This window comes from Caretta caretta, chromosome 8, assembly GCF_965140235.1.
Source record: "Caretta caretta isolate rCarCar2 chromosome 8, rCarCar1.hap1, whole genome shotgun sequence".
NCBI classification, from domain to species: Eukaryota; Metazoa; Chordata; order Testudines; family Cheloniidae; genus Caretta; species Caretta caretta.
In genome coordinates, this window is record NC_134213.1 from 106126786 (window position 1) to 106146020 (window position 19235).

Below are 19235 nucleotides of genomic sequence, written 5' to 3' on the forward strand. Positions count from 1 at the left end.
TTTCTCTGCTTGGTGTCCCCATCCAGTGCCTTCATTTTTTATCTTTTGACCTTCAATCTGTCCCTGATTGTTCATTTTTTGTTCCCTGTAAATGATTGATTTCTGGGTTCATTGGCCAATTCCTTACCTGGGGGGTGAAGGCTTTTGTTGCTTTGCTGGGCTCTGTCCACCAATTCCGGTTATCATGAAGAGTGGCATTTTTTATAAGCACTAAATTGATCACAAATAAACAGAAGAATTGAGATCCAAGAGTTAAACTGAGGAAAATAAAAATGATGTAATGGGAAATTACATGTTAACCTTATGTTTAGGTAGTCCCAGTTTGTTGGAAAGTGAGTGGGGGAGTAGGTGACAACAAAATGAACACATGTCCTCATAATGATCCCCCAAAAGGGATTCTCCTTTCTGAATTTGCAGTTTGGTGCTGTTACCAGCTGTAGTTAAATGGTGATGATGGGGAAAGACATGATCTCAATGGTATGAGATTGAGGATGCCCTTTACTTATTACCCTTCTTCCATGGTCTTCTACCTTGTTGAAGGTCATGTTGAGGGTAACTGAAATTGCTGCCCAAGAATTCAGCTGTGTGTCTGCTCGAGACCTAGCTATTTCTGCATTTGTTTTTACTTGGCCAGACACTGGAGAAGTGACACTTCACCAAGTACCAGATTTATCTGAAGAAATTCTTGCATTCTTCTGTTATTTAGGCCTCACTAATCACTTTGGACAAGAAATCTGAGGACTCTGGAAAGCTGCATGATGTTGGAGAAAACTATGAAGATTTCAAAGCCTTATTTAATAACAAACGTGGCGGAAAATTGGACAGCTGACCTGGAGAACAAACTGGTTTAGGAATATTCAAAGAGAGTGGATACAGCAGAACGATGGGTTGGATTACATTGGTGATTGAGCACCCATAATTTTGATTTATCTCTCTGGCAGCTCTCTTTATTCCTGTACAGGCCAGTCATGTCATCATGGACAGTTCTGGGGGAAGGTATAGCTCTTGGTTCAAAGGAGGACATTCTGAAAGCCCTATACAGTTGAGTACGTTTCAAGGTCTCAGTGATTCATTCGGCCTAGAATATAACGTGGAACTGACGAGGCCATGGTGCTTCTGTTCGTCAAAGCAAAGCTGAAATTGTTCTTTGCACAGTGACTTCTTTGAGGGTTTGATCTGGGAGATAAACGTATTCCTTCTCCCCTGCACCTCCCAAAAGCAGCGTATTTTATTTTAGAATCAAACTGATAATGACTGAAGAAATGATCTTCAAGGCCTCTGTTACTTATGTGTCTTTTCATCTTGCATGCTGCTGCTGTTTTATATTCATAGATTTGAAGGTCAGAAGGGACCATTACAATCATCTGGATTGACCTGCATGATACAGGCTAGACAATTCCACCTAGTGATTCTTGCATTTAGCCCAACATCTTGTGGTTGTGCTAGACAATATCTTTCAGAAAAACATCTAATCATGATTTAAGGACTCCAAATGATGGAGACTCTACCACATCCTTTGATAACTTGTTCCACTAGTTGTTTATCCTCACTCTTAAATATTTCTTATTTCCAGTTTGAACTTTGCTGGCTTCAGTTTCTAGCCACTGGATCTTGTTATGCCTGTGTCTACTCCATTACAGAGCCCTCCTACTATTAGATGTCTGCTCCCTGTGTCAGCAGTTACAGACTGAGATCAAATCCCCTCTTAACCTTTTCCCCAATTAGCTAAATAAGTTGATCTCCTGTATTGTTATTAATCTGTATTATTGTAGTGCCTGGAGCCCTAATCAAGGGGTCAAGGTCAGGACCCCATTGTGCAAGATGCTGTAAAAACAGAACAAAAAGATGATCCCTGACCCCCAAACAGCTTGCACTCTGAAGATCAGACAGGAGACAACAGATGGATATGGATGGGGGAATACAAGGACCCAATGAGACAAGATTGGCCAGGATGACAGGCTATGGTCTCAGCCCACTGGTGACCTAACCAGCATCAGGTTTTTTGTAGGCATCACAGAAAGGAGTTTGCAGGCAGGTTTTGAAGGAAGATAATGAGGTAGCATTCTGGATATTTATGGGCAGCTCCTTGCAAGCATAGGGGCAGCATAGGAGAAAGCACAGATTGAACAAGTGGGCAATGGAGGCTGGTATCATGGGCTAATTGGAGGCAGGAATCAACATCTAAGTAGTGAGAGATGCTAGGGAGGGTGGGGATGGGCTGTGAAGAGCCTTGAAAATGAAGACGTCACTTATGTTTGATGCATAGAGAAGGATTAGCCAGCGAAGGGATGCAAAGAGAGGGTTGACTTGGCCATAGGAAAATGATCTTTGCAGCAGCATCCTGAATGTATAGAAGTGGGGAAAGGTTGCATTTGTCAAGAGCAGAGAAATGAATGTATTATAAGGTATGTTTTCCAGACTTCAAATCTTGTGGTTGTTTCCCACATTTGAATAATAATGTCACTATACTGAAGTTCTGTTTTGAGAGCATACATTCATGAACTCAATATGCTCATCCTTAACCTCCTGTTTTCAGGTGCTTAGGGTTTTTTTTAAGTTATCTTTTCCATCCCAGATGTCAATTTTGGTAATATACTCTGGGCTGAAACGGTTCATTCCTATTCTCTGCCTGTGTGAACTTTAAAAAATTGGAGTTTTGCACGGCTGTTCTTGAGACGTTGAGATAAGATAGAACAGTGTTTGCCTTGTGAGATCCCTCCTGAGATGGTGGGCAGGATGATCCGTACTAAAGGACAGGCTTTGGGTCTCCTCCCAAGCCCTTGGTGGCTTTCCTTCAGCTCACTGTGGCAGAGGACAGGCAGTGAAATGGGCAGGTTATATAGGTGAAAGTGGTTACATGGCCTCAAGACAGCTTCACCTGGGAGTTCAGGGTCCTGTCCTGGCTCCTGGTACTTTCCCCTATTTCTTCCGCTTTTTCCAGAAGAAACTATATCTTTTTTTTTTTTTAAAGGGATTGGACTCTTCTTAAGTCTTCATCCCCTGCCCGCTGAGGAAGAACAGTTTTCTGATTTGGGGTACATCTACTGAGCGATTAAACATCCACGGCTGGCCCGGATCAGGTGACTCGGGTTCTCAGAGCTCGGGCTGTGGGGCTGTAAAATTGCGTTGCAGATGTTCAGGCTAGAGCCTAAGCGTTGGGTCCCCATTAGAAAGAGCCAACCTTGTAGGACAGAATTTATCCTCCTAAACTGCTTGAGGTTATACTCACAGGAGTGGCTAACGTTCTAGAGTACCAGTAAACTCTAGCGCTTGAGGCTCAGTGCACAGCTGGTGACCATTTTTGATTTTATTTTATTTTATTACTAGATAGGAAATCTTGGCTTGGTGCTAAATGCTGCCATTGAGTAGCAGTGAGAATTCCCCACCAAAGGTGGACATTTCAGCGAGTAAGTAACAAAGTCCTATAGATTCTGAAAAATCAAACCAGAAGGTTACGTACAGATTCCCTGCTGCACTTACAGCAGCAGCCAAAGAGCCTCAAATACCCTAAAAAGGTCATGGATGTGGTTATTGGAGGGGATCTTTAGAGACTGAGGGGGCAGCAGGTTCTGCTATCTCCTTGGATGCAATTAGATTCTTAACTTGAGCCATGGTGGGTAATGCAGTTCCTATGGAAGGCAGGTGCTTAGTCGAAGCAGTTGCCCATAGCAGAACTGTTCTCTTTCCTCCATTTTTAGAATTACAGGGACACTTGATACAAAATCTGATGATAATGCAACATATCGTTAAGATTTTGCCTTCCCAAAAGTTAGGAACATCAAAGACCTGATTCCAACAGTAACTGTAACTTGGCCCCATTTTGGTTATACTGTACTATATTAAAGTATGAATGCCATATAAAGTAAAGCAAAATATTTCATTTGTTCAAATAAATTGAGTTGTGCTTGCTGTAGAAACCAAACCTTTCAACTTCCTGCCTTTTGTTCCTGTAACATCTCAATTGTAATCTTGCATTACCATAATTATTTTTTGCATTTAACATGTCTTTCTTTAGTTCCCTTAGAAACTGTTTGTTCCCCCTGGTATGCATCCGATGAAGTGAGCTGTAGCTCATGAAAGCTTATGCTCAAATAAATTGATTAGTCTCTAAGTGCCACTAGTCCTCCTTTTCTTTTTCCCCCTGGTGGTTATGTGTTAATTTAAATTGTAAATGCAACTACTGAAATTTGTTCTTTTTCTCTTAACCCTGATCTTGTCTGAATTAGAGATTTTCCTTGTAGCATATGTTTTCTCATTTTTTGGACTCGTGTTTAGGTGGCTGTTTTTAGTCTACAAAGGTCCAGCCCTTTTTCTGTAAATTTACTTGATAGAAAAACTATAATGGATGCTATTAAAAACTGAACATTCCCTGCCAGTAGCCTGTGGTTACCTTGATATCTTCCTATTATTAGAACAGGAGAGATACTTCAATCACTGCTGAGTAGGACATTGAGTTTTTAGCGGTGTCCATTGTATGCAGGGTGTGAGCAAATCCAAGGGGTTTGATTTAGGCTGGGATATCACACTATATAGTTGTTGTATGCCTCCTTTGATCTATATTGTGAATTAGTTCCATTTCAAAATGTGTTTTTTGTTTTTAAATCAATCTCGTGTTGAAATATTAAGATGCTCTTTTGGGGATTTATTTTCTTCATTGTGTAGGCATCCCATGGTGGGCAGGGTTTAAGAAGACATATTGGCAAGAACTTCACACTAAAGATTTTTTTACGATGCCTGTCACCATGGCATCTAAACTTCCATGAATATCTTGATGTTTTGGATTGCATTCTGTCTTCCTGTTGATGCCTGGTGTGGTATGGTGTGATGGATAAATACATTTTAAATACTTTCCTAGTAGTACTGGCACGGCTTATGCCGGTTGTAGAAGCAATGTTGCTGAATGAATAATTGGGTTTCCGATTAGGCTGCTGCTGCACCGACCAAGTATTCGCCTTTTAAAAACATGCATCAAGGTGGGATTCCAGTGAAAACTTAAGACTGGGGCAGCTTTCTTATACTTATCTGCCACCTATGACACCGTATGGAGGAACGCCCTTCTCTTGAAAGCCATCAAAATGATCTCATGCAATGCAATGGTAAAATTCTTCCCAACAGTTTGGAAAATGATTTTGCATTTTCCTTGGTGACCAGGTCATCAGCGACCTTCCCTGAAAGTCGTCACGGAAATTTATCTGTGCTGAGGACATTGTTATGGCTGCGCGGGATTTACTTATTATGAGAATCCTTTGGTAGTTCCATTGTATTCAAGGGAACAAGGATCTTTCAACACATGAAGACCTACATAATATACCAAGAGTCTGACTCAAATTCAGAAAACCTTTTTGGCTTGCAGTGCAAGAGCTTGACAACTCCGGGTTTCCCCCAAAGATTGATGGCAAGCAAAGTGGAAGGATTCACGTCCTGAACAAATTGCTGATCAAGGACCCAACTGAAGAAACCAGTGGCTTTTCTCCCCCATGAAAAATATGATCCACTGTGATTTGCCTCTGCACATCACATGGCAGATGCACCTACCTACCTCCTCCATAAATGGCGGCTGAGACACCATTCTGTTTGCGGCTGTGGAAAGAGACTGAACTATGGAACACCTTGTGAACAGTGTCCCCAACGATCATATCCTGATGGTATTTCTGCCATCCGCTCCACATCACCTGAAGCAATCAATTGGATCACCAACCTAGACTTGGACATTTAACATTGCTGTCCTTAAGGCACACAGAAGAAGATGAATACTTACATGCCCCCTTTAGTATCTGGATACATCACAGTTATAATGCATTGTGGGGAAGTACTGTTATCCCCATATTACAGATGGGGAACTAAACATTTGAGAAACAAAGGATTTGTCTACACTGTACCTTAATGCGCCCCTGCAGGGGTGTAAATTCTAATGTGCATCAGCATCTCGCTCACTAACTAGTCCACGTGGACCCTGCTGGCACGCACTAAAAAGTTCCTTAGTGTGTATTAATGTAGTCCTGTTTTGAAACAGGACTATATTAATGTACACCAGGGAACTTTTAATATACAACAGCAGCATCCATACAAGCCAGTTAGTGCACACATGCTCGTGCACATTAGAATTTACCCCCCCTGCTGGCACAGATTAAAGCATTGTGTAGACAAGCCCTGAATGACTTACCCAAAGTTACACAGGAGATTTTTGGTGGAGCCAGGGTCTCCTGATTCCCTGGCTACCACTCTAACCACTGGACCATCATCCCTGCCTGGGCTATCTTCACCTCATCTTTTATCGACCCAGTCTGAATAATAAGTTGCTTGTTTTTTTCTTTCCCTTGTAGTGACTGAGCTTGCAGAGTGTGTGCTTATTAAGTATGACATATGCTGGGTTGTTTTTTTAATCAGTTCATGTTGCTTATCATGTTTGTATAATAGTTTGGGGTTGGTGTAATCAGTGTTGCATTTAATTTCATTAAGATTTTGTTGTGTGTTCAGTGTTTGCATAATTCATTAAATTGAGTGCTAAGGGACGTGAATGCCCATGTGTGCATACAGTATGTCTCCTTTATATCGATGCTTTGTCAGGCCTGTGCACTGTACTTAGAGTACGTCTGTGGAGTACATATTTGAACAAATACAAGCTGAGCCATTTGTTTTCTTTCTACTGCACCAGCCTTAAGAAAGTAAAGAAAAACACGCACTTCTCCGAGGGTGCTAGTAGGGTTTATTTTTTCGTTCAGCCATTAGTGTATTCTTTCATGGATTCAATGCTGGAAAAAAGTGCATCCATTAGACAGTGAGGGCTTTATTTATGGGGGGAGTGGGGTTTCAAAGGGGAGGCTGTTGAGTCCCCAAAGAGCCTTTCACGGTGTATTCTCAGCATGCTTCTGAGGCCAGCGCTCTGCTCATCAGGAGGAGAGGCAGAAATGTGGGCTTTACAGAGCAGCTGTGTGTTTCACTGGTCCCTGTGCTCGCTGACGTTTATTTACATATTGGGAGAGTAAATGGGTAGAACAGATGGCAACCAGACATTTGGTGGTTCTGTTCCCCTGTGCTCCTCAGGGGTCTTGCATTCAGTCTTTGCAAAAGCTCGTCCTAAAGTGAGAGAGGGGAAAAACCCAGGGGCCTGTTCACAATTACGAAAGGCTTGTTGGCAGTTTACTACAATGATAGATTAAAGCACTTAGTAAAATATTAAATAATTATGAGATTCGTTTTACAAGTCAAGATAGTCGTTCCTTACAATATGTCTGGTCTGTCTCTTTATTCACCATCGTTGTGAATGCATTTAGATTTAAACAGGGCTCCTTTCCCTCTACAAAATCAGGTAGAAGAAGAAAAGTTGGTCTGTTTTTAAACACCGTTGACAAATCCTTGCCCTTCTTTGAAAGTATTGCGACTAAATTCATGCTCTTGCAGAAATATCTGGAAGTTTTACAGCTTAGAAAGACTGACTGTCTTTCAGAGTATGTAACATTCATTGCGTGTTTCACTCTTTGCAGTCATAAAGCTGGAGGCTGAAATCGTTGCTTGCACATATTAGTTTGGATGTAGAGTTGCTCTTGAGTGGAGGGCAGCTGACATTGGATTGTTTGGTTTGTTTTTCAGATGAGATAATCATAGCATTTCTCCTAGGCGAAACCTCCATATAAAATATGGATTTTGAAAAGCAATATTAGACGGAGAGAGGTAGGTCACAATTTGGACCCGTCAGACCTCCAACCTGGATGTTATCCCTTCAAACGAAGGGGCCATAATCTTCATAATAATAAATTATTTGTGCAGATAACCTACGCTACAAATGATAGGCGTGGCCATGCACAGTACCAGCCATCGCCATGTGCAGCCTGCTAACACTGTAGCTGTGTCACAGTCTGTAGCATTCCCCGAAGTTACAGGTGAACACCTGAAAATCTCCAAACCCTTTTGGGGAAAGACTCTGCAGGCCCTTCAGTATATCAGACCTCAAAGTTATTCCTAGTTATGACTTTTGTATCTCCTAATATCGGATAAAGGGCTGTCTTGCAATCCCATCCAAACTAAAAAGTGCACACTCATGTTTTCTCTTTGAATTGATGTGGTGGTCACAGTTAAAGTAGAAATATTGGCTGAAGTAATTCAACTCCTATCACAGTGACGTATCGTGTGGTAGGAGCTTCACAAAAAACATCAGTGTCTCTGTGCAATAGAGCTTACATAGTAAATGATGGACTGATGAAAAAATGAAAATAACAAACACCAGGGAGGGAAGAAGAACTGTGTCCCTGAAACATAATGTTGTGATTATGCCATTTAGGAGCAAAATGATTAATGAATTTAATAAATAAAGTCCAAACTCACTAATTTTTCTGTTGGCAAAACTCTAGAAATAGGGTGTTAGGAGCAATTTAAATGAGGTGAGGATAGCTGTCTGACTAGTTGGTTTTGGAAAAGTAGGTATTCTGCCACTCATAGGAAATTGAAAGCGGATCCTAAACAAGAGAGCATCTGGTCTGACATGCGTATCTGTAATTGGCAATAGCGGGGAATTGGTCGTGTTTCACCTCAGAAGTGGCTGTACTTCAGTGGTGAGTGAAGTGGTTCTCTTGTATAGTTTGCCATGCACTTTGGGATCCTTTGAGATCAAAGTTAAATGTAATAGGAGTTTGCTTATTAAAAATTTGCTGCAGGACAATGTTGGCTTTTAGAAGGCATACTTATAAAGTGAGCAAACCGAGGTGTGATGTCTGAGTAAATCAGGTGCCAGATTTGTCCAGCATTTGATTTTCCAATAAGAGTGACTTCATTTAAATACATTTTTAAATTGTTTAGGCAAGATGGGAAGTTAACTAATAAGATTACTCCAGAAAGGTCATTATTATTAATTAACTTAATATAGCCATGGTAAGTGTTGCAGAACTTAATGGCAGCACTGAAGGCTGTGAACTCATCTGTGTGTCCATAATCCTGCTCCTTGGGTTGCAAAGAGAGGATGACAAATTGGATGCTTCCATGAGCTTTATGTCCCATTCTTGGCAGTGTGCTGGTAACAAATTAAGTAACCTTACCGCTAGATATCCTCTTCATGCCAGTAAAAACATACACCTGGAACTCTGTCTGGTGGCTTAATGTGGATCTCAAATGAGAAAGCCATGAAACATTACAGACTCTTTGTTACTAAGGCATCCCAAGTTGACAAGTATGTGGTATTTTGTGTCTTTGAAATGTTTGTTTTTTTCTTCTGTGTTTTGGCAGACTGATGTCTTGGTACTGAGCTGTGATCTGATCACAGATGTTGCTTTACATGAGGTGGTGGATCTGTTTCGAGCTCATGACGCTACACTCTCCATGTTGATGAAAAAAGCTCATGAACCCACAGAAATGGTACCAGGACAGAAAGGGAAGAAAAAGCCAGGTACGTAGACTAACTGTTCTTCCTACTCAGTGCACATGAGCAAACTAAAAATCCAGCAAAATGGGGTCCTGGCTCCAAGGCACTAAAGTCATACAAAAGAATAACAATAATATTACGCCATTTGAGAATGGAAGGGCCAAGCCACCAAGTGGCCTTAATGTGTGCCCCAAGATGGAGGGGCTTTAAAAGAAGACAGCTTAAACTATTTTGTTCGGCTACCTCTTTAGACTAAAGGATTTAAGGACAGGGAATAGGATTGAAATGAAAGCTTGGGTCATCCCTCCCCTGAAGGCCACTGAAAGAAACACTGCTTTATACAGCGAGGGTAGATAAATGACTACAAAATGCCACCTTAGAAGGACATTATTACAGTTTCACAGTCAAGCACTCAGAAGTTAAGAAATTGGGCAAAAAGGGTCTGGGCAAAGAGCCAGAGAAGGGGAGCCTAGAACTGTGGTGAGAAGCCCAAGGGGACAGGGACTGACTAGGTGAGGAGAATGGGTCTGGGACATGGAGTGAGGGATGGGGCAGAGACAGGACTGAAGCGGGGCAGGGACAGCTTTGACAAGCTACTGTTACTATCAGTTTTACTCCATTACCTCATGTGGTGGAGGTCTGTTCAGTACATCTAAAGGTGGCAACCCTGCTGATGAGCCATGTGGATGTCCACACGATGCCACATGATGGAATCTGTTTTTTTACAATTTGCTCTTTTTTAAAAACCCTGGAAAATTGTTACAAAACCCTCTGTTGCGAGTATGCTATTTAGGTTGCACAGTCAAGCACTCAAAGCTCAGGGAATGCCACAGTTAAGGATGCTCATGGATCCTGAATCCTGGCAAGCTCTGTTAAACTAACAATGAATGTTGCCATCAGTTCATAAGTCTGTAGAAGTCAGAGATGGGTGAGATCTACCAGACCGCCCCAGGCTGATAGTTATTCCTTATGGGCCGTTTTCTATCATTTCTAGATGTTTAATACCTCTGCTGGAGAGAACTGGTTTGAAATAAACTGAGTAGCTGTAGGACGAATTTGCTGCTGTAGTCCGCTTTAAACAGCGGCATTAGCCACAAAGGCTAACCCACTGACCTTCTTTAATAATGCTTGTGCGCCTTGATGCCTTTTTAAAATGTGTGGTATAATTCAACCGCAAGTTATGGGGTCACTGCAGCAAGTGCTGGGTGAGGTTCTTTGGCTTCTTATGTAGGAGGTCAGGCTAGTGATCATAATGGTCCCTTCTGGCCGTAACATCTGCGGAACATAGTCATAGGAAGCAATGCAAACACAGTAGGACCCTGAGGGGTGATAGTAACCCAGATAGGCAGCGGATGTATGAAGAATGAAACCCAGTATTCGGGTGCTGAGCTAGTCTATTCTTGTCTCTGGGCATTGAGGCAAAGACCAAGGCGTACATGCCAAATGTGCCTGCCCTGATTTTTTTGAGACTGTCGTGAGCAATTTAAGCATCCAAGCAAGACCCAACATATGTGCCTTAAACCTGTCCCGGTCTCTGCCTCAGTCCTGTCTCTTCCCATCCCTGGCTCTATGTCCTAGATCCCTTGTCCTCCCCTAGTCAGTCCCGGGCAAAGGATTTTAAACCATAATTGTTTATGCCTTTATATGTATAAAGAAAGACTGAAAGGATTGTGAGGGTGTGGTTCTTTCCTGCTTGTTTTTCTTACCTTAAAGACCTTAGGAATGTCACCGATGATCCGTAGGGTTGGGGAATGACCTCATGATGGATGTGGCCTGTGATTTCTCTCACCTGAATCGAAAAGGGGTGGGAATGGTGAATTTTAACAGATGTTTTCCCCAAATGTCAATTAGGCATTGGAGTTCAATAGGTTTGTTTAAAAACAAAGATTTAGAAATTTGACTAACAATTCCTCCCCTGATTTGCTCAGCCTCACTCTCTTGTGATGTCATCATTTCTCCACTTCTCAAAGTCCCCCGGGTAGGCAGAGCCTGGATTTCTAGGGCTGTGTCTACACTGCCACTTTCAGCGCTAAAACTTTTGTCGTTCAGGGGTGTGAAAAAACACCCCCCGAGCGACAAGAGTTTTAGCGCTGAAAAGCGCCACTATAGACCGCTCTGCGTCTCCGGGCACTCAAGCTGCCACCGCTCGTTTGGGGTGAGATTTTTATCACCAGAAGAGCTCTCCCCCGGCTATAAGGTGTGTCGACCCTGCCCACGCCACAGTGCTGCCGCGGCCATGCTGCAACGTGGGTAGTGTAGACATACACTAAGAAGAACTATTTTTTCTTGGGGCAAAAATCTTCCAAGCCATCTTTATCCAACATAAATGGACTTGAACCCTGGTCTGTATTTTTTTTTTTCCCCCCCATTGTGGGTCATCTTTAAGTTACCATTCCTGCACATTCTCCCTTTTCCCCTTCCTTTCTCTTAGGGACTAATTAAAACTAGTTATCTGCCTGCAGCCAGCCTGTTAACATCAGTGCATTTCAGAACTGTCCTTTTTCACTACAGGGTTTGGTGATCCATTTTACCTGGTCTGCGGCACAAAAATAATCATCTCTCTTGCCTGTGCATGGGAAAGCACATTTTTATCTAGGTTTCTCCTAGGGTTAAAACATAGTTCACTAACATTTATTATACCATTTTTTTCTATCCACACAGGGAAGAGAAAAACCTGTTTGGCCACAACCATGTTGCACAATTCTGTTTTAATCATGGTTCTGTTTTTTATTGTAGACAGGCTCTTTGCTGTACAGACCTAAAGATACAGTAGACTAGACGATGGCTTAGGACCTGACTTTAAATTAAGAAGCATGATGCCCTTATTGAGAAACCTGTCGCTATTCTGTATGAAGGTGCAGACAAGGATTTCAAAGGGTTAGGTGCAGTAGGCATTTGTTTATCTCTGCTTAGAATTTGGACCATGGCTTGTAGCTTAATTTACTGCCTAGAATGAATAGAGCCAGTGCTCTCAAGAATTTTGTGAGTTGGTTAGCTCGATCCTAATTGTGCTTAATTTTTCACATTGTTGTGTGTTCAGGGCCTATTTTTGTGCTCCTTAGTTATATAATTAATTTGAGAGGGGAAGCTTCTGAAAGGAGCTAGCTTGATCACTTGGATCAAAGGCTGCCAGTGGGGAAGCTTTCAACAGCTACGTAGTTTTGGCGTTATTTTGGTGGTAGCTGTTACTATGGCAGCTATTAAGATGCAAATAGAAAGAAAGCAAAGGAGGAAAAGTGGAATTAAAATGCAATTTAGCTGGAAAAAAAGAAGACAGTAAGGAAATTATTTCTCCCAAAGCATTCATTTCTCACACAAGGTTGATGTGAGTTTTAGGAATTGGGGAGGGTAAGTATATGCCAGCATTTGACCAAAAATACCGTCTCTGGGAAGAAAAAGAAAAGCTTGCATCAGAATTGTACCATTGCAGATATTCCTGTGCTTTCAGCTTCAGGGCAAGGGAACAGCTTGTGGATACCACCAAAGTTGTGTTGCATTCCATATTCATTGCAAAGTGAAATCACCTTCCAACTGGCTTTCCCCCAGCTCTCCTGAGCTCTTTACTCTAGAACTGGTTTGACACGTATCCATAGAGATTTGTGAGAATGAAGTTTTGCTGTCACTGTATGCAGTGCTTGGGACGGACTGTTCAAAAAGAAAGTACTCTAGACCATTAGGCCAAAGTCACTCCTAGTGTATTGCCATTGATTTCAGTAGCGTTACTCTAGAGAGAAATTGACACAATAGATAGTGTGAAAATTAGGTATCCCTTTGCATGGGTGCCCTTTTTAAACCAATACGTGTCCTAGGGCATCCAAGTATTAGGAGTCTGGAGCTGTGTGTGCATGTAGCCTAGATGTTTGTTACTAACAAAACGTGTATGAAAACAGGATACTAGTTGCGAAGTCTTGTCTGAAATCCATAATCCTCTCCTCACCAGCTAATTGCGATATGAGAAAAGGAGAGTGATTTATGGTGAAGGAGGCGGCGCTGGCTCGGATGAGCTATTAATTATCCTGGATTCTTTTTAGTGCAAATTGAAGTAGTAGTAAAGAAAGAGGGAAGAGAATTACGCATTAGCTCAATCAAGATGAAGCATTGCATGCTGGGACCCACTGTCTCCACAGTTGGCATCTTCATATTAAAGATGTGGGTGGTTTCAGGGGCCATGTTTTAGATCTTCATGAGCCGCATTTTGGCTACCCTGGTTGAAAGGTTGAAATAAATGTATGCTGTAGAGCATTAATGAAGGTTCTTAGGCTTGATGGGTTAATCTCTGCTTATGTTTACGTATTTTGAAGTCCGGGGCAATTTGACCAATCCTCCTTGTTGTCCTGGATTCCATTAAAATAAGACTGTAAAATGGCTGTGTTTGATTTTCTACTTCAGTGGAGCAGCGCGACTTCATTGGAGTGGATGACACAGGAAAGCGGTTGCTCTTCATGGCTAATGAAGCTGACTTGGATGAAGAACTTGTCATTAAGAGATCCCTCCTTCAGAAGTAAGCCCTCTGGGTCTTAATGGAAATTTAGCTTGGAGTGGGGAAAAAAATTGGGGATGGGATTGATGGAGAAAGATGAACTGGGGTAAGCTGAGGAGGGGGAAAGGAATTTTTCCTGATGCATGGTAGGTGGCTCCCACAAATGGCAATGAAAGCACAGGTTATTTTTCAGTGAGAAGTATTTTGCACCTACAACTGGCCAGTGTCCTTGTTTGGCAAGAACAGAAGGATTATCATGCGAAAGAGCAAATAAGGAGAAAGGGATGAGTGAAAGAGCCATGTGTTCTTTAAGAAAAGCCAGGGTGGCTAAATTCAGATGTTGTTCAAATTCAATAGTTTATATTTGTGATGGATGCGTTGATGGAAATGAAAAATTTGCCTCATTGATATCCAAGGCGGTCACAGAATTGTTACAGCTGGTTCCCGATTGATGTGCTTGCTGTTAGAATTGTGTTCTGTGGCTGTCATCATTGGCAAGCCAACGCTAGTTGTTCTCTGTGGGGCTAGTAAAGAATATTGCAGCTATTGTTATTGGAGGCTTTTCTAGGTGGTTTTGTCATTGCATTTACAGGTGGATACGGTATGGCAGCTTAGCAGTTGCTGCAACATATGTGATTTTAGCTGACCTATGATTGATTTTACAGATTTATCTCACCAGTGGATTTTCACTCCTGTTATCTCACTTAATTTAGCTTCTAGTGTGAGAATTATTCAGTGTTCATCCTGCAGACCTCAGGGTTACCCATTCAACCTTCAGTAGATTTTCACAAATGCAACTGACTGGCACTTAATAAATCGTAGTACTGATGATGTACAAACTGGGATGGCCTCTGCAGTTCTCTCTGTCTTGCCTGTGTTCGTTGTGTAGGCAGAGAAAACCAGTGAAATGTTACTTTTGTCACTCGGGTCAGCACATGTGATTCTGCGAGTGTGCAGGGAGAAGATCTGCTAAGAGAAGACCATTTATACATGATATTTTGGAGAAAACCCTATTTTAAGCTTCACAACACTCCCCTTAGGGTAGTTGAGAGTAAACATGGAGTTTGCTTCTTGGAATGCACAAGGGGCCAAGACCTTGGTTTCACGCCTCACCCTGTAGGTGGCACTTGCAGCTGTGTGGCATTCTGGAGCACCACACTGAAGCCTGGGTTTGGTATTGATTCAGAGGAGGCAGCACCGCTTATTGAATCACCAGCACCAATGTGTTGTGGCCACTCTGAGTAGTGTAGACCAGTGTTTTGTGTACCCTTGTGCAGTGATTCTCAAGCTGGGGTCCTTAGAGATTGCACAGGGGGTCCTCAAAATGCCAGCTATCACACCAACAATAGATAGACTCTGCAGTGAGAAGCAGGCACACCCATCTCACTGACATCTGTAATTACGCTGTTCTTTTTCTTAAAGCATTACTAACAGTACATGTTTATATGAAGTACACATATCCCTTTGTCCATCAGTTTCGTGTCTGTGATTAACATTGCATTTGAAAAGGGGTCTGTCGACCAAAAAAAGTTTGAGAACCTCTGTCTTAGTGCTTCCATCTTTGGGAAATTTTAAGGAAAAGGCTTTTCCTACACTACACTGTTTGACTTAAAATTTCCCAGTGGTGCAATTCCATGGGGGTAGCCATCGAAGGAGCGCTCTCAGAGAAAAAATTTTGTCAGCCAATGACAGGTTAATCACTGTGTTGTCTAGACCTGCTCAGAAGCTAACTTGCTCAAGACCTGAATTTTTCAGGTGAGAAACAAGCAAAACATTTAAACAAAATAACCTTTGAAGCCTCTTTTAAACATCATAAATCAGGACCTGGGGATTACAGTGGACAAGAAGCTGGAGGTGAGTCAACAGTGTGCCCTTATTGCCAAGAAGGCCAACGGCATATTGGGCTGCATTAGTAGGAGCATTGCCAGCAGATATTCGGCACTGGTGAAGCCACATCTGGAGCATTGTGTCCAATTTTGGGCCCCCCACTAGAGAAAGGATGTGGACAGATTGGAGAGAGTCCAGCCGAGGGCAACGAAAATGATTAGGGGACTGGAGCACATGACTTATGAGGAGAGGCTGAGGGAACTGGGTTTATTTAGTCTGCAGAAGAGAAGAATGAGGGGGGATTTAATAGCAGCCTTCAACTACCTGAAGGGGGGTTCCAAAGAAGATGGAGCTAAGCTGTTCTCAGTGCTGGCAGATGACAGAACAAGGAGCAATGGTCTCAAGTTGCAGTGAGGGAGGTCTAGGTTGGATATTAGGAAAAACTGTTTCACTAGGAGGGTGATGAAGCACTGGAATGCGTTACCTAGGGAGGTGGTGGAATCTCCATCCTTAGAAGTTTTTAAGGCCCGGCTTGACAAAGCCCTGGCTCAGTTGTTTTAGTTGGGGTTGGCCCTGCTTTGAGCAGGGAGTTGGACTAGATGATCCCCTGAGGTCTCTTCCAACCCTAATCTTCTGTGATTCTGTGAAAAGGGTGTGTGCCCAATCTTAATTCCCATTGTAGGTCACCATCCTTCAGCTAGTATCTGCTGGGTTGGTCACTTCTTGTTCTTTGGACTTCCCTCGTTTAGTGGAATTATAGCCCATTGATCTCATGTAGAGAGAAAAGAATTTCCAGGGCACATTTAATTCCCCTAGAAAGAAATCTGTTTCACTTTCTATCTTTCTATCAATACTTTGAAAAGTTATGGTGGCCTTGTTGCATGATTGTTATACTCCAAAAAAAAAAAAAAAAAAAAATTCAAGGAGAACGCTCTCAATACATAGTTTGCTCTTCATTTCTGGTTTGTGTTTGGTGGGTGGGTGGTGGGGGGGGGGGGGGAGGGGTGAATTTTCTTTTACACTGTCACACCAAGAGAAGTTATCAGAACCTTGTTGACTTCCTTGTTTACCCATGGCAAAAATCTAGATCTAATGCAAGAGCTAGTCAAAGGAACTTTGCTTCCGTGGAAGCTCCTCTGATAAAAGATCCAAAGCTGTAGAACACTTATTTAAAACAAAACAAAATATCCCAGAAAATCCTTTGTTCTGACCTTCCCTGCCTTTTTCTTACCACTGGATTTCAAGCTCTTTGCTGCTGTAAAAGAGCAGTGGGAAAGGGCTAAATGCAGACTTTCCTGAGTACCTGTTGTGGATTAAATATTCATTTGCTCCTTACCCAGAGGGGGTCAGCAGTAACTAAATTACTGCAGAATGAACCTTTTTTGAGGAGAAGCAAAAGTTTACCGAGTGATCTGGTTTTCTCCCTAATATTCTGCTCTTCAGTTTGGCGTATGATTTCTTTGACGTAGTGTTTACTTTCTGCTAGCTGTGGGCAGTGATTGAGATTAACAAAGGGAAGCTGTGCCACCTTATACATCAGACGTGATTCTGGACGTTGCTTCTTCAATTGTGAAAACATCAAGCCATGTTTTGACAAAGTATCTTGTTCTTCTGTAGCTGATATACCTGATCTCTCTCTTGATCAAGTCTTCATATCTGCTCCTGAGGGCATTCTATGCCAAAAAACTAAACATTCTGCACCAAAATATTTTAAAATTCTGCAAATTTTATTTGTTAAATAAATATGGATGCTCCAGCATGGGATTGGGGAGCACAGGCCTCTGGCTGCACAGAGGTGGGAGATCACTGTGCAGCCCCTCCTCTTCTCCCTCCCCCCTCCCACCCCCCCCGGTGACACAGTCTCAGTGTTGAGGCTTCACCCAACCCTGACACAGTGCAAGAAACCGGCCTGCCCCAGAAACACCTCAGGGCCCTGTCCCTCCATGCCAGGTGCACCAGGTGTGGGCAGGCAGACTCAGCAAGGCAGGATCCAAGTGTGGAGGGGCTTAGTGTGAGGGATGAGAGGGTTCTGTGTGGGGCAATCGGGGTGTGGGAGGCTCAGTGAGGGATCTGGGTTAGGGGTATCTGGGTGCACAGGGGGCTTGTTGGAGGGCTCTGGGTGCAACAGTAATGAGACTCTCCAGGTTAAAGTGGTAGGGGCTCAGTGGGGGGGATAGAACTCAGCAGGGGGGTTTGGTGTGGGGAGCTCAGAGGAGGGGATCCAGATGTTGGGGGAGTAGGGCTCAGTGGGGTGGGGATCCAGGTGAGGGTGGCTCGTTGGGGTGGTGCAGGGGGAGTGAGGCTCGTTATGGGGGGTTCTGGGGGAGGGGGAGGCTCAGTGGGATTGTCTGTGTATGAGGGGATCTGGATGTATGGAGGTTGGGTGGATGGAGAAGCAACTCCCTGTACAGTGATCTCTCCTCCTGCAGCTGAGGAGCGATGGGTGCAGGAAGTGTGTGTGTGGGGCGGGAGGGACTCTGCAGAGCTTCCTACAGCTGGGGGTGGTCTGAAATGGCCCCAGATGCCATGCAGAGGAAGAGGAAGTCCTGTCCTCCTCAGCCCAGCTGGGACTAGCAGCTGAGCCTGGCTCAGGGTAGGATTCACCAGCTGGGTTTTCCCCAGTCCAACCTCCTGCCCCACAGTGATTTACTTCTCTGCTGTATGTTTCAGGTGCCCAGGGCAGCTGGCAGAGAGGATCCCTAATCCATGAACTATTGGAACTCAATTACAAAACTTTTCTTAAACATTACATGAGTATATTGTCTCATACCATAGAATTAGAATTTATAATCCCTATTCCGTGATGCGATATCTTTGAGCTATAATGTATCTTAATTAAAACTACCTTTAGATAGGTTTTTTCCCTCAAAAAGCATTTGATCAAAATCCAATTTAAATAAAAAAACCCTGATTTTTTAAAATCCTTGATTTTTATCCACCCCGCTTCCCCATCAGAGAGCCATTTTTCTGCAGGGAAACGAGGAAATCTGCAGGGGACATACATTCTGCACGTGCACAGTGGCGCAGGATTCCCCCAGGAATACATATCGTCACAAACACAACAGGGTCAGATATCCATGTGCAGCCCCATTTGTAGATACGTAACAAAACATCAGGAGGGGACAGGTAAGCAAATTTGTTGAGAGCACCTAAAGAGAGCAATGCTGTTAGGGAAGGAATTTTCAAGGAAGAGATTTCCTGCTTGGGTAATAGGGGCTTATAGAAAAGTTATGAATAAACTGTGTGGGCCCTTCCTTAGGTGAATTGTGGTAAATGGCTGAGAAATGAGGCATAAGAACGAAGGAAATGCCGTGGGGAAACTGCTGAGCCAAGCTGGGGTCCTTTAGAGAGAGAGAGAAATGAAGGCAGCATGCTCATCCCTGAAGCCTGAATTCGCCAGTTACGTCTCTCTGACTAGGGCTTGGCAGGCCATCAAACTGAGAAAATAATGAGAATTCCATGGGCTTTTTTCCCCCCTTTTGAAAGAGGGGGCTGAAGCATTTGTTGATTACAGGGACAGGGAATTGTTTTCTCCACCTTAGACATTTATGGTCACACAAAGTAAGACAGTAAAAG

General features: G+C 43.0%; 1 protein-coding gene across 2 annotated transcripts in view; it reads left to right on the forward strand.

Annotated features, from left to right (window-relative positions):
- EIF2B3 (eukaryotic translation initiation factor 2B subunit gamma) overlaps positions 1–19235 on the forward strand; it is a 137786-nt gene that overhangs the window by 17714 nt on the left and 100837 nt on the right. For both annotated transcript variants that reach the window (XM_048860683.2, XM_048860684.2), the window contains 2 exons: positions 9217–9376; positions 13742–13853. In XM_048860683.2, the coding sequence (XP_048716640.1) occupies positions 9217–9376; positions 13742–13853 (272 nt within the window). The remainder of the gene's footprint in view (positions 1–9216; positions 9377–13741; positions 13854–19235) is intronic.